The sequence below is a fragment of the Oncorhynchus tshawytscha genome, linkage group LG26 (genome assembly GCF_018296145.1).
Source record: "Oncorhynchus tshawytscha isolate Ot180627B linkage group LG26, Otsh_v2.0, whole genome shotgun sequence".
NCBI lineage: Eukaryota > Metazoa > Chordata > Actinopteri > Salmoniformes > Salmonidae > Oncorhynchus > Oncorhynchus tshawytscha.
In genome coordinates this window covers 28,331,075-28,345,420 of record NC_056454.1, presented here as the reverse complement: position 1 = coordinate 28,345,420, position 14,346 = coordinate 28,331,075, and the positions used below count along the sequence as shown (strand labels likewise).

Here is a 14,346-nt window from a genome sequence, read left to right as displayed (position 1 = left end):
GCCAAATAAAGTACAGAGCATGCATGATACGTGCAACTCATCATTCCAACATATTTGAACATTTAATTCATCCTTCATTCAATTCAGTATGTCATCCATTCAGGAATTTGTCTGAGTTGCAATAGCAACTAAATCAAAGAGAATATCCATATGTTTAGTGAAATCCATATGTGTATTCAAAATTATCAAATTTCTCCAAAGTTCTTTAGCCTATAACTTTTGTAATTCAATGTTTAATTTAGTCCTATCCAAATTAAATATAGGCTTTCAACTTATAGGCATTGCAATTTAGGCTATCATTTTAGGTACTGGTGTCTTGCAGAGTAATTGTAGAACTCTATTTGTGTTTTATAACTGTTTTTATTATAGGGCTCCCTTTAAAAAGAGACCCTAGCTCACAGGCCTCTAAATAGATCCTCTAAATAAATGTTAAACAAAATAGTTGAAGAAGCACGTGCAGTGGCTGATCGGGAAAACAGATCTGGCAATAGGAATAGGCTATAGATAGTCTAGACCATTTGGTACCCCTTGGCTATTTCTCAGGACAAATTATAGCCAAGACTTAATCAATATTTTGTTTGTCTCATTTATTGATATGGATAAACAGTGCTTTGCAAAAGTATTCATCCCCCTTGGCATTTTTCCTATTTTGTTGCATTACAACCTGTAATTTAAATGGATTTTTATTTGAATTTCATGTAATGGACATACACAAAATTATCAAAATTGGTGAAGTGAAATGAAAAAAATTACTTGTTTCAGAAAATTCAAAAAAATAAGAAAATGGAAAAGTGGTGCGTACATATGTATTCCTCCCATTTGCTATGAAGACCCTAAATAAGATCTGGTGCAACCAATTACTTTCAGAAGTCACATAATTAGTTACATAAAGTCACCTGTGTGCAACCTAAGTGTCACATGATCTGTCACATGATCTCAGTATATATACACCTGTTCTGAAAGGGTCCCAGAGTCTGCAACACCACAAAGCAAGAGGCACCACCAAGCAAGCGACACCATGAAGACCAAGGAGCTCAGGTCAGAAACAAAATTGTGGAGAAGTACAGATCAGGGTTGGGTTATAAAAAAAATATCAGAAACTTTGAACATCCCATGGAGCCCCATTAAATCCATTATTAAAACATTTTAAGAATATGGCACCACAACAAACCTGCCAAGAGAGGTGAACAGAAGGATTTGACTTCCTGTATATTTCAGTGATCACACCACGTCTCATTAGCCATAAGGCATACGCCCCCGCCCCTCTTCTTACCAGAAAGATGTTTGTTTCTGTCGGCGCGATGCGTGGAGAAACCCGCTGGCTGCACCGCCTCCGATAGCGTCTCTCCAGTGAGCCATGTTTCCGTGAAGCAAAGAACGTTACAGTCTCTGATGTCCTTCTGGAATGCTACCCTTGCTCGGATTTCATCAACCTTGTTGTCAAGAGACTGGACATTGGCGAGAAGAATGCTAGGGAGTGGTGCACGATGTGCCCATCTCCGGAGTCTGACCAGAAGACCGCCTCGTTTCCCTCTTTTACGGCGTCGTTTTTTTGGGTCGCCGGCTGGGATCCATTCCGTTGTCCTGGTTGAAAGGCAGAACACAGGATTCACTTCGTGAAAATCATATTCTTGGTCGTACTGATGGTGAGTTGACGCTGATCTTATATTCAGTAGTTCTTCTCGACTGTATGTAATGAAACCTAAGATGACCTGGGGTACTAATGTAAGAAATAACACGTAAAAAAACAAAAAACTGCATAGTTTCCTAGGAACGCAAAGCGAGGCGGCCATCTCTGTCGGCGCCGGAAGTAACTTGATCCTGTGTGTTACCACGCCATTGGAGACATAGAAAGGGTGAAGAAGGCTTTTCAGAAGCTCATCTGTCTTCTGGGGGATCGACAAGTACATCCCACCCAACATAAGCACTTCTATTCTATTCAGCCAAGCTCATCTCCCCGACATTCGCTGCTGGATTTGACTAGTGTTTTTCCAAACCTCAACACTAGAGGGCAATACAGGGTAAATGTGGCCTGGCATCCCCTTGGTACAGTAATGGCAATACTCGGTGTGGTTGTTTCTGTAGGTGTGTGAACATGGTGAAGAGTTTCCAGTAAAACGACCTAGAGATCACCAAAGCCATCACCTACCTGAGACCGAGGGACTCCAACCAGGTTGGTGTGTGTCACCGAACAGTCTTCCCTTGTACCACATTGCATTTTTCCCCTTTTCACTCCATCCTGGCTGTATGTGTATACGCTGTATTTTCTGTCTATGTATCAGTTTCTCCCTTCGGCTGTTTCACCACAGCTTTTCTCCTCTTCACTCCCTCCATTTGGTTTGTTTTCCTTTTCTCCATGGCTCTTAAGCTCGAGGTATGTGTTACAAACAAATGAGTATATGTGTAATGCCCTTGTCAGATGTTGTGAGGTGTGTGTGTTTGTATGCTATATGAGTGTGTAAATGTTATAGTGATGCTAAGTGATTGGTTCCTTCCACAGGCTGAGGAGACTCTGAAGACATTTGAGAAGAAAGACAGCAGAGTGAAGAGTGCTACAGCCACGAAGCTCTCCTTCCTCTACTTCCTGGTAAGACCCTCTCATTCTGATTATCAATATTATATAGTCATATTTGGGAAATACTCCCATGTTCAATCATCATTAGCGTACTTCCTTGAACTGTATGGCATATGTAGATCTCTTGGTGAGATTAGCTCTGACTCATCACAAGAAGGACTATGACCAGGCTGACCACTATACTGACCTGGCCATGATGGCCGACCGCTACAACCCAGCGGCGCTCATCAACAAGGACGAAACAGTGTTTGTGAAGAAGGACTATGAGAAGGCTACAGAGTTCTAAAAGGAGGCTCTCCGGAACGACTTGTCCTGCACGGAGTACCCTACTGTATATAACCTGGGTAAATAAAACAGTCAGGACTCAGCAAGATCATTGGGAGCTCAGGGATCTGTTTAATATGCTATTATTAATCTTGCGCAGTAGTCTTCCTTTTCCCACAGAATGTGTTTTTTCCTCAGGTCTGACCTATAAGCGTCTGGGGCATCTGGAGGAGTCTCTAGACTGTTTCCTGAAGCTCAAAGCCACCCTGAGCAACAGCGCTCAGGTCATGTGGCAGCTTGCCAATCTTCTAAGAGGAATACCTATGTGAGAATGCTGTTCATCGACTACAGCTCGGCATTCAACACCATAGTACCCTCCAAGCTCGTCATCAAGCTCGAGACCCTGGGTCTCGACCCCGCCCTGTGCAACTGGGTTCTGGACTTCCTGACGGGCCGCCCCCAGGTGGTGAGGGTAGGCAACAACATCTCCTCCCCGCTGATCCTCAACACTGGGGCCCCACAAGGGTGCGTTCTGAGCCCTCTCCTGTACTCCCTGTTCACCCACAACTGCGTGGCCATGCACGCCTCCAACTCAATCATCAAGTTTGCGGACGACACAACAGTGGTAGGCTTGATTACCAACAACGACGAGACGGCCTACAGGGAGGAGGTGAGGGCCCTCGGAGTGTGGTGTCAGGAAAATAACCTCACACTCAACGTCAACAAAACTAAGGAGATGATTGTGGACTTCAGGAAACAGCAGAGGGAACACCCCCATCCACATCGATGGAACAGTAGTGGAGAGGGTAGCAAGTTTTAAGTTCCTCGGCATACACATCACAGACAAACTGAATTGGTCCACTCACACAGACAGCATCGTGAGGAAGGCGCAGCAGCGCCTCTTCAACCTCAGGAGGCTGAAGAAATTCGGCTTGTCACCAAAAGCACTCACAAACTTCTACAGATGCACAATCGAGAGCATCCTGGCGGGCTGTATCACCGCCTGGTATGGCAACTGCTCCGCCCACAACCTTAAGGCTCTCCAGAGGGTAGTGAGGTCTGCACAACGCATCACCGGGGGCAAACTACCTGCCCTCCAGGACACCTACACCACCCGATGCTACAGGAAGGCCATAAAGATCAAGATCATCAACCACCCGAGCCACTGCCTGTTCACCCCGCTGTCATCCAGAAGGCGAGGTCAGTACAGGTGCATCAAAGCTGGGACCGAGAGACTGAAAAACAGCTTCTATCTCAAGGCCATCAGACTGTTAAACAGCCACCACTAACATTGAGTGGCTACTGCCAACACACTGTCAATGACACTGACTCTACTCCAGCCACTTTAATAATGGGAATTGATGGGAAATGATGTAAATATATCACTAGCCACTTTAAACAATGCTACCTTATATAATGTTACTTACCCTACATTATTCATCTCATATGCATACGTAGATACTGTACTCTATATCATCGACTGCATCCTTATGTAACACATGTATCACTAGCCACTTTAACTATGCCACTTGGTTTACATACTCATCTCATATGTATATACTGTACTCGATATCATCTACTGTATCTTGCCTATGCTGCTCTGTACCATCACTCATTCATATATCCTTATGTACATATTCCTTATCCCTTTACACTGTGTATAAGACAGTAGTTTTTTTTTGGAATTGTTAGTTAGATTACTTGTTCGTTATTACTGCATTGTCGGAACTAGAAGCACAAGCATTTCGCTACACTCGCATTAACATCTGCTAACCATGTGTATGTGACAAATAAAATTTGATTTGATTTGAGTTTCAAAGCGTATCACAGTGTATCTGTATTATTTTGATTCACAAGTCTAAATTGTAGGAACTCCTGTAGTTGATTACAAAAATCAGTCGCATGAAGACTGGATGAAATCTGTAATGTCTCCATGGTCTTTGTTCTTGTTCTATCCTTGAGGTATTCCACCTCCAACATTGACGTTATTGAGTGGCTGGGGGCCTACTACATTGACACTCAGTTCTGTGAGAAGGCCGTCCAGTACTTTGAGAGAGCCACACTAATCCCGTGAGTCTGTAGTCCTCATCTCACTATAATATTGCTGTGTATGTGTCTTGAGTTTTTAGATCATAATTTAACAAGTGATATGCTTTGTTTGTTGTGCCTCTATTCCGGCATATCTGCCCAGTAACCTGGGGACAAAAGTAATGTTGTATCATGCCCCTGCAGTATTGATAAGTTGTCAAGTCGTTTCATGCGAACTCAAGTGAAGTGGCAGTTTATGGTGACCAGCTGCTACAGGAGAAATGGTGAGTTTATCATCCACGTCAAAGTGAGTTATTATGTAAATAAAAACATTTTGTCAGAATCAATTTATCACCCTTACCAAGAGAGAAATAATCCCATGTGCAATAACCTGAACACTGCTGCTCCTTGTTCCTTCATCCTCAGGAAACTTCCAGAAAGCCCCGGAGACTTACAAAGACATCCACCGGAAATTCCTGGAAACCGTTGAATGTAATCCACCCAATCCCTTCTTGTCCTCTCAGCATTACTTCTCTAATGTAACTGTTTATAAACAATTATGTATTGATGCTGATCTATGGGTGTGTGTTTTCCCCGTGTCCCCCTACAGGCCTGGGTTTTCTGGTGAGGCTGTGCACAGACATGGGTCTGAAAGAGGTCCAGGACTACGCCACCAAACTGAAGAGGGTGGAGAAGATGAAGGAGATCAGAGATCAGGTACTCTACTTACTCACTACACTCTTGTCTAAGGCTACTGACAGTGACACAACACCATTTGAGGCCACTGGAGACTTTGGCTTCACTGCGTCTTTCCTACGCAAAACAGACAGAGAATACCAACATCTCACTGAATCAGAACCATCTGCTCCTAAATCGGCACTGAGATTTTCTTGGATCAGAACGTTCCTTCTAAGGAGCGAATCTGTCATTCCTGCTCTGTTGTTAACTGGCCCAGGCTTTGCTGACATGATCAACTCTAATGTCTGTGGCTGTTTTTGCTCTCTGCAAGTCTCTTTGTTTTCAGTATAGAAACCAGCAAAAAGTTGGATAAATCAGAGAGTGTCTGTGTTGTTGTTTTTGGTTGATGGTGGATTTGAACAGAGACTTCTCTCTCTCTCCACTCTAGCGGGTTAAGTCGCCAAGGGAGGGCAGTGCTAGAGGGGCCCGGAGAGAGGGCAGCGCCAGCAGTGGTGATTGACCCGGCTACAACAGGACCCTGAACACCTCCATATCTCGACACACATTTCCAACCCTGTTTAGTTATATTTGGATTGTAATCACTCACAAAAATTAATTGAACCAATTATCTATTTTCTCTTCACCGCTGTCTTGAAAGTGGGCACCCCGAAACCTGTCCGCACCCCGCCTAAGAAGGCATTGGTCTGAATAGACATTAGATAGTAATAGAAAAAGAGCTGTTTTAGACTTTCAGTATGACATGATGTTTCTGTCTAATCCCACTGTTGCTAATCCTAACCCAATACATTTCCATGACATCTCTGACCCTGAGTTTCTCTTCTGATAGTAACCCTTTCCTACCTATTCAATTAACCTTTTCTAAATCGCTCTTTGCCCCACTGTTGTACCTGGGTGCGTTTCGACAAGGGGTACTTCTGACCCGGTCCGCACCCCACCTATGAAGGCCATCGGTACAAGCCTTCTCTGTGTAGATACAGTATGTGCCCCTTTCCAATACTTTTAATCCTGCTGTTACTTTTCTGTACTAACTAGAACAAGTTAAAACAACATTGTTATTCTGGGCTTGACCATGTGAAAACAATTATTACTACGAACCCGTCATTGTCATTGGCACATAAAGGGTCAAAGGCTTTTGATTTGACTGCATACTACTTGCCCAAAGAATCTCTGAAATTTGTCCATGACCAGACTATTTATTGTGGTTTCCTACACTAGATATGCTCTGCCATTTTATGTTATAATAGTAATGGCTTAGTTCTACAGTATGCAGTATACTTGCTGATATTTTCAGTGTTGAAGCAATAATTATCATGCCATGTTCTTCAAAAAACACAGCTAATCCTCCATCAGCACTCGGTAGTGAAGTGGAATTGTACAAATGTTTACACAAGCTTAGTCTTTCAGTCATTTACTCCTCTTTTTTATTCTCTCATGGCCCTTCAGAGATGGATAACAAAGCAGATGAGTAGGACACTGGTACACTTTGTGTGTTGCAGATTGGTCTGGCATTTGGTGTTTTATTAGGATCCTCATTAGATCACACACAGTGTGCTAACCCTTCACACAAAGACACACCACACGATTTACTCTCCAACTGTCATTTTAAATTCCCTTTGTGCTCGCTTCATGCTGCTCTAGCTTGATCCTTTAAACTATCCTTGTTCTTCCCCGTCACTCTTCTGTCTTCCTTTTCTCTTTCCACGTCTGTCTTCTGGATCTGTTCTCTCTTTCATCCCGGGCCTAAACACAGTCCTCTGCTGTGTTGGGATTAGTTACTTTAAAAAAGTTTGTAGTCGTTACATTTAACACACACTACAATATTAGTGTGTGTGGAAAGTAAGGCGTTATTTATTTGTGTTACTTTTATGAAAAATATCTGTTTGTTTGACAACTGGAGGGAGCATGGCGAGCTGCACGCTCTACCAAACAGGCTACTTACTAACTCAGGTTTGATCAACAATGTCTGATCTGTGGCACTGCTTTCCTGTGATAGCGCAGAACTTGTAGACTATCTCATGGGCTACTTAATTAGCCATATATACTCTAAGCCAAACATCTGTACAGATTTCCTATCTTTTCATTCAAAATCTCTCTCGAGCTGCCAGTACTGGTTATAGACCACACGGACTCAGAGATGTATAGAGGGCACACTTGCCACTAGATGGGGGAAGCCCTCTGTGGGCTTTGCTATCACAGTAGCGATCAATGGCAAAGATCAGAGATGCACCCTCCTATACATTTCTATGGACAGCAGCTGTCATGACATTTCTCCAAACACCCTAATTTCTCCGCTCCCTCGAGCTAAATGAGGAAACAAGTGGAGATCGGATCATGGAAACACGCCCGGTAGAGATATGATTATGAAAGTTACGCACACGTTGTTTGACAAAGTAACTGTAATAATGCTACCCAATTTGAAAAACTCACGCATTACTTTACTCCATTTCTCATGAAAGTAATGACTACATCATTTTTGTTGTTGTTTGTCAAATACACTAAGCCAGGTGACAGTGTTAAGGTATAAAGTAACTGTTTAGGTAAAAGTGAAGGAATGAAAGTTTTCCAGTATGTTAGAAAAAGAAACACCAACATTTTAATTCTCAAATTCAATGACTGAACTACAGTCTAGCTCTACATTCCCAATTCACAGCGTCCAAGAAGTCTTCTAGCAGGCTGCTGTTAGCTGTGTGTGCCAGGAATGACTCCCTCCTGTAACTCGCCACCTCAAGAGAATGTTTGCACTGATCACATTGCAAAGAGAGAGCTGAAAATGCTCTCCGATATGAGAGAACCTCCCTCCTTGCATACACCCCTAAGAGTTTCCCCTCTTTTGACCCTCTTGACTACTAACTCTGAATACATAGTGCTTGTACATTCACATTTTGGAGTGGTCGTTATTAAAAACTGGGGTTGTTATTACGGTTATTTTACTTCAGCAAAGTCATCTACTTATGACTACTCTGTAACTGAGGATTTAGTATGATTTAAAAGCACTTCTCAGACACTTCCAAATCAATGGTTCCCTTTGATCTAAATGAGTAAGCTGATCCTCTTCTTGCGCAGGGAGGTCTGATCGCACCAACAGTTGACAGCTGACCCTTTGACAGGGAAATACATAGCTAGACACTCATGGTATGTGCAGTACATTTTTTTCCCCCGTTTTGAGGCAGAAAAAGGGGCTGCTTTTCCACTGGAAATCTCACTGAATTTTTTTGGGTGAGTGAGGCCTTTGAAAGGCTGTGATTTGAGGATTGTGAGGGCCAACGGAATATTGGGCCTCCTCCTCTTCCTGTTTTTGTGGTTGGAGTTGTTTCCATGACTACCTGGTTGCCAGATGTGAGTGTCTCTTGCCTGTCCCCCACTTTTCTGGACCGCCATACGGACCTATCATCTGAGCCTAGAGCTGCCACACATTCCCTCTCCCTCCTTTCTCTCAAACACACACAGAGGACAGAGAAGCATGTGGTATTAAACAGCCTCTCATTGTTTATCCCTCTCTAACAGAGTGTAACAATCATTGCTAAATGTGATCCATGCAGTTACAGGGTATTGAAGGGGCCAGTTCCAACAGTAGGCAAGCAGGTTCATCCTGTGCCTGTGTTTTCTCAGGCAGTGGGCACCGCAGCCATGGCACCAGAGCCAAGGCTGAGAGCCAAGATTAAGGCACTGGCTGGCACCAATGAACCCTACGAGGTTAGCAGCCAGTGAGACATAGATGAGACACACACACTGCCTCCCACTTTTAACAGTGAAGACTTGCAGTGTAGGTTTTTTGTCTTCCATTGTACAGATCTACCGCAGTCTTTCAATGGTGATCCAACTCTTTCCTCTTTGCCATTTTCATCAGGCCCCTGATCCATCTTAACACCTTGTGGACAGAATCATGACAGAGGCCCAGACTAAACAGACAGACTTATATAGAGAGAAGCAGTATGCCATCCATCTGTCTATAGGCAGTGGACCATAGACCACACACTCTACCTCTCTGTCAGCACTAACACAGCTGTCACCTTTCATGAAGTAACTTACCCTCTCTTTCCAAACATTTATTTTCAGGGGATTGGTCTAGTGTTCCCCTTACAATATTTTTAGTCTGTGCTGCTGCGATAGTTTATACATTTCACTTACAGTCTAGTTCTAACGTGGGTGTCACTGTGGACACCCCACAGTATCTGCAGGGAGTGTGGTACACAGTTGCCACATATGGCGAGTGATCATGTGTGCAATATGATGATCGATAGTAACTGAATGTGTTTGTGTCCGTGTAGATGCCTCCTATGTGGATCCACCAAAGACTGCATCCAAGAAGCACAGAGGATGACGACTTTGCTGATGAAGAGTTGGGAGACGACCTACTACCAGAGTAACCAGTTCCAAGTTCCCCTGATTTCCTCCTCCCCTCCTTGACAGTAAGGGCGTTTTCTCATATGAAATTCAGTACACTGGTTCAGTTTCCTGGAGCGTTAGTGAGAATTCTACAGAACATGTTTTGCTTCACGAGACCTGAAAATAAGTTTCAGGGTGCGATTAGCAAGCCGCACATTCTACATGATGTTAGTGAGCTAGCTAGGTAGCTTGTTTACAATGGGCAAAAAAGTTCCATGCGCCTCGTGCTGACTCATTACAATACCTGGTACTCTGGTCCTGGATCTTGGACCCGCTACTATAGCATGGATCCAGATCATATATGTGAACAACAAGTTCAGAGAATCTATACATGGCATTCCACCAGAGTGGTGCAAACTGAGATGATTATTTTCCCATATGCTAGTCTTGATGCATTTTATCACCTGGAAGCTTTCTGGGAAAATCCATTGTTATTAACTCTATGGTAACCTCAGGACAGAAATACAGTTTTAACCCAGTTTAGAGGCTCTTCATTTAAATGTATACTTTATAAAAGATGTTTATATTGCAAAGCACTATTTATTCTAATCCGAAAGTCTTCCCTGGCTTTTTGTGTTCTGACTGAGGCAAAGAAGTGCATATATGCATCTGATTTGTCTATTTTCAGATAAATAAAAAAATGTCACCATACATTTGTGCTCTTGTTAATTTTGGATGCATGGATTTGGGTGTTAAAAAGATTAATTATAAACCAGATTGTTCGAGCCCTGAATGCTGATTTTCTGAAAGCTGTGGTATATCAGACTGTATACCACGGATTTGACAAAACATTTATTTTCACTATTCTAGTTATGTTGGGAAACAGTTTATAATTGCAATAAGGCACCTCTGGGATCTATGGCCAATATACCACAGTTAAGGGCTGTATCCAGGCACTCCGCATTATACAACACAACTCCGCCTTTAAAATATTGCATTGTAGATACGGAAAGTTGAAAGTATGAACCTTGCCGAGCGCAGGTGGATGAATTCTTGTCATAATCAACCGAACATTTCCTATTACGGCTGTCCATTCTATCCCGAAAATATTTCAGAGTGGGAAATAGCTGGATGAGTACCTGCAGTTCGGCAACCATTCGAGTGACTCAGAGCGCAGTGCAATGTTTCCATCTGCGCAACAAGAATTACATGGGAGGACCCGACAACAGACGGAAGTTTTCGCAGACGTCAAAAACTATATAAGGGGTTCTAAACCAATGCTGTATAGCCCGACAATACTTTTTTTTTTCTCTTTGCAGTAAAAGTTTACAATTTCGTGTCCAACAGAAGTGCGCAACGATGTTTTGTCGAGTATCTTTCGTGTGTTTGCTTCTGGTGCTGTTATGCGATGTGGCATCGGTAGCCAAGGTGTCCAAGAAGTCCACCCGGGGCCGACAGTGTTTGGACTTACCGGAAGAAATCCTCGAGCAGATGTTTGGGCGGCTTTCGGTGGGCGTCCTGAGTGCGTTCCACCACACTCTGCAGCTTGCACCATTGGAGCGGAAGAATCTCACCTGCCCATCAGGGGGACGCCCTGTCCCCGACAGGAAGTCTCGGATTCCCGTCAACCTTCTCAGCCTGTCTCCCTGGGCATACAGGTAGGAATACCTGGGTCTAAATGTCAAGTGTGCCACAGTAATTATGAATGGGTCAATATAATTATATATGGTTCCCCTTCAACAGGATCTCCCACGACCCAGCCAGGTATCCCAGGTTCATACCCGAGGCATATTGCTTGTGTAAAGGCTGTCTGATAGGGCCGTTTGGTCAGGAGAGCGACCAGTACCGCAGCACCCCCGTGTACATGCCCTCCGTCATCCTGCGACGCACAGGTTCCTGCGTTGGGGGGCGTCACTCATACACAGAGAGCTACGTATCTGTGGCCGTGGGGTGCACCTGTGTTCCTCTGCTGGAGAAGGATAGGGATGCGCAGAGCAGCAACCAGAGCCTGGAGAGAGAACAGACAAAAGCTGACGAGCTCAGCTCCAACGACAAGAACATATAAAACATCCATGGAAAGAAAGGCAATAGAATAAATAGAATAAAATGTATGGTTGGCTGTATAACACAACACGGTGTACCTAGCAGCAGCAGCAGCTTTTGAACAGTAATATAACTGTAGACACACACTGCCACCTGCTGGTGAATGGAATTACATTTCATGATCATCTAAGCATGTTTCCTGGCTTTCATAAGTTTGTATTTTCTGTGTGTGTGTATATGAAATATTATTTACACTGAGGTCAAGCATACATGAATAGCATTATTCACTTCAGAATTCTGTCATAAGGGACAAGATATCATTAAAAACCATCCCCCGAGTCTTTGTTATCATGGTCCCCAAAATGAAACGTTGGAAGTCTGACAGGCAATGGACATTGCCCAACATGTTGGCCTTCCTTGCGACAGTCACAGACAACATCAGTCAAGTCCGTTCTGTGGGCTGGATGAATGTCACATCACCAGCCAGTAAGGACATTTATAAACAAAGGGTTGCAGTAGCAGCCAGCTTGTGGTTAGGGAGGAAGCTGCATATATTCAGACCCATAAGTGTGTCTGAACCATAATGGTTCCTGATGAGGGAGAGCGGTGGAGCAGGAGGGATTAGATCAAAAAGCTGCAGAGAACCATTAATATGTATGAATACAATGTGTAATGTTTCAGGTGTGGAGAAGGACACAAGCCAAAGTGCACAGCTATGTGAGGTTCACCAGTGCAGAGCAGCACCTTGCCCGTGCCAGGTACTTCACAGTCTGGGCGACCTTGGTGAGGCTCGTTCTATAATCCGGAATGCCTTACCAGTAGGGTTGGCCGATATTACGATAGTATCGTCTATCGATGATGATTGACAGCCATTGTCGATGGTGACGACATAGTGATGTGATAGATGATGGTTTAGCCTATTTGATCTTTACTGGCGCAGCAACAAACAGTCAGCAGTGCACAGCAGGGCAGCACTCGAGTAATTTTCCTATTCCCGATAGCTTATTTCAATATGTTATATACAGAATGCAAGAGAGGAATGTAGTCGAGAGCGGATGCATGGGCCTCATAGCCTAAACCTATTCCTAACTATATTGTGTTTAGTGGTTATTAAAAAAACAAGCTATATTCCCTTCTCTCTCCATTTGATAGGCTTTGTATGACTTTGGGCTATCCACGTTCATCGTTTTAGGCATGGTTTTCTCCTGATAAAACGAATAAAGAATCCCTCTCAAACATTGTTTGAATAGCCTAAAAACATAAGGTAGCCAGTGAACTAGTAATAAGCTAGAACAAATAACATTAATAGCCTATAGAAACATTGAATGACAACTTTAATAAAGTTTTAGCTTATTAAGAAATAAATGATCAGTGCGGGGCGGAAAAACCTTGACCCTCCATGCGAGGTTTAAAACTAAATGACCAATAACCTATCCTCCTACTAGGCCAATCATAAAAGCTTTAAGACAAGTTAAAAATGGACAACAATATCAATCAATTAATCAAATGTATTTTTAAAGCCCTTTATACATCAGCAGATGTCACAAAGTGCTATACAGAAACCCAGCCTAAAACCCCAAACCGCAAGCAATGAAGCACGGTGGCTAGGAAAAACTCTAGAAAAGCAGGAACCTAGGAAGAAACCTAGAGAGGAACCAGGCTCTGAGGGGTGGCCAGTCCTCTTCTGGCTGTGCCAGGTAGAGATTATAAGAGTACATGCATTAAGGTCAGATTGTTCTTCAAGATGTTCAAACGTTCATAGATGACCAGCAGGGTTGTAGAGGGTGCAACAGGTCAAATCAAATCAAATTTTATTTGTCACATACACATGGTTAGCAGATGTTAATGCGAGTGTAGCGAAATGCTTGTGCTTCTAGTTCCGACAATGCAGTAATAAAAAGCAAGTAATCTAACTAACAATTCCCAAAAAAACTACTGTCTTATACACAGTGTAAGGGGATAAAGAAGATGTACATAAGGATATATGAATGAGTGATGGTACAGAGCAGCATAGGCAAGATACAGTAGATGATAGAGTACAGTATATACATATGAGATAAGTATGTAAACCAAGTGGCATAGTTAAAGTGGCTAGTGATACATGTATTACATAAGGATGCAGTCGATGATATAGAGTACAGTATCAACGTATGCATATGAGATGAACAATGTAGGGTAAGTAACATTATATAAGGTAGCATTGTTTAAAGTGGCTAGTGATATATTTACATCATTTCCCATCAATTCCCATGATTAAAGTGGCTGGAGTAGAGTCAGTGTCATTGACAGTGTGTTGGCAGTAGCCACTCAATGTTAGTGGTGGCTGTTTAACAGTCTGATGGCCTTGAGATAGAAGCTGTTTTTCAGTCTCTCGGTCCCAGCTTTGATGCACCTGTACTGACCTCGCCTTC

The 14,346-nt window shown here is 43.2% G+C and overlaps 1 protein-coding gene and 1 pseudogene across 1 annotated transcript; both read left to right on the top strand.

Moving 5' to 3' along the window:
- The first annotated feature begins 1,814 nt into the window (after window positions 1-1,814).
- On the top strand, window positions 1,815-10,512 carry LOC112225039 (annotated as a pseudogene).
- A 389-nt stretch (window positions 10,513-10,901) lies between these two features.
- Window positions 10,902-12,273, top strand: il17d (interleukin 17d). The gene is made up of 2 exons (XM_024389494.2): window positions 10,902-11,550; window positions 11,636-12,273. Exons 1-2 carry the CDS (start codon window positions 11,252-11,254, stop codon window positions 11,955-11,957), a joined length of 621 nt encoding a protein of 206 aa, XP_024245262.1. The 5' UTR covers window positions 10,902-11,251; the 3' UTR covers window positions 11,958-12,273.
- Window positions 12,274-14,346: the final 2,073 nt, after the last annotated feature.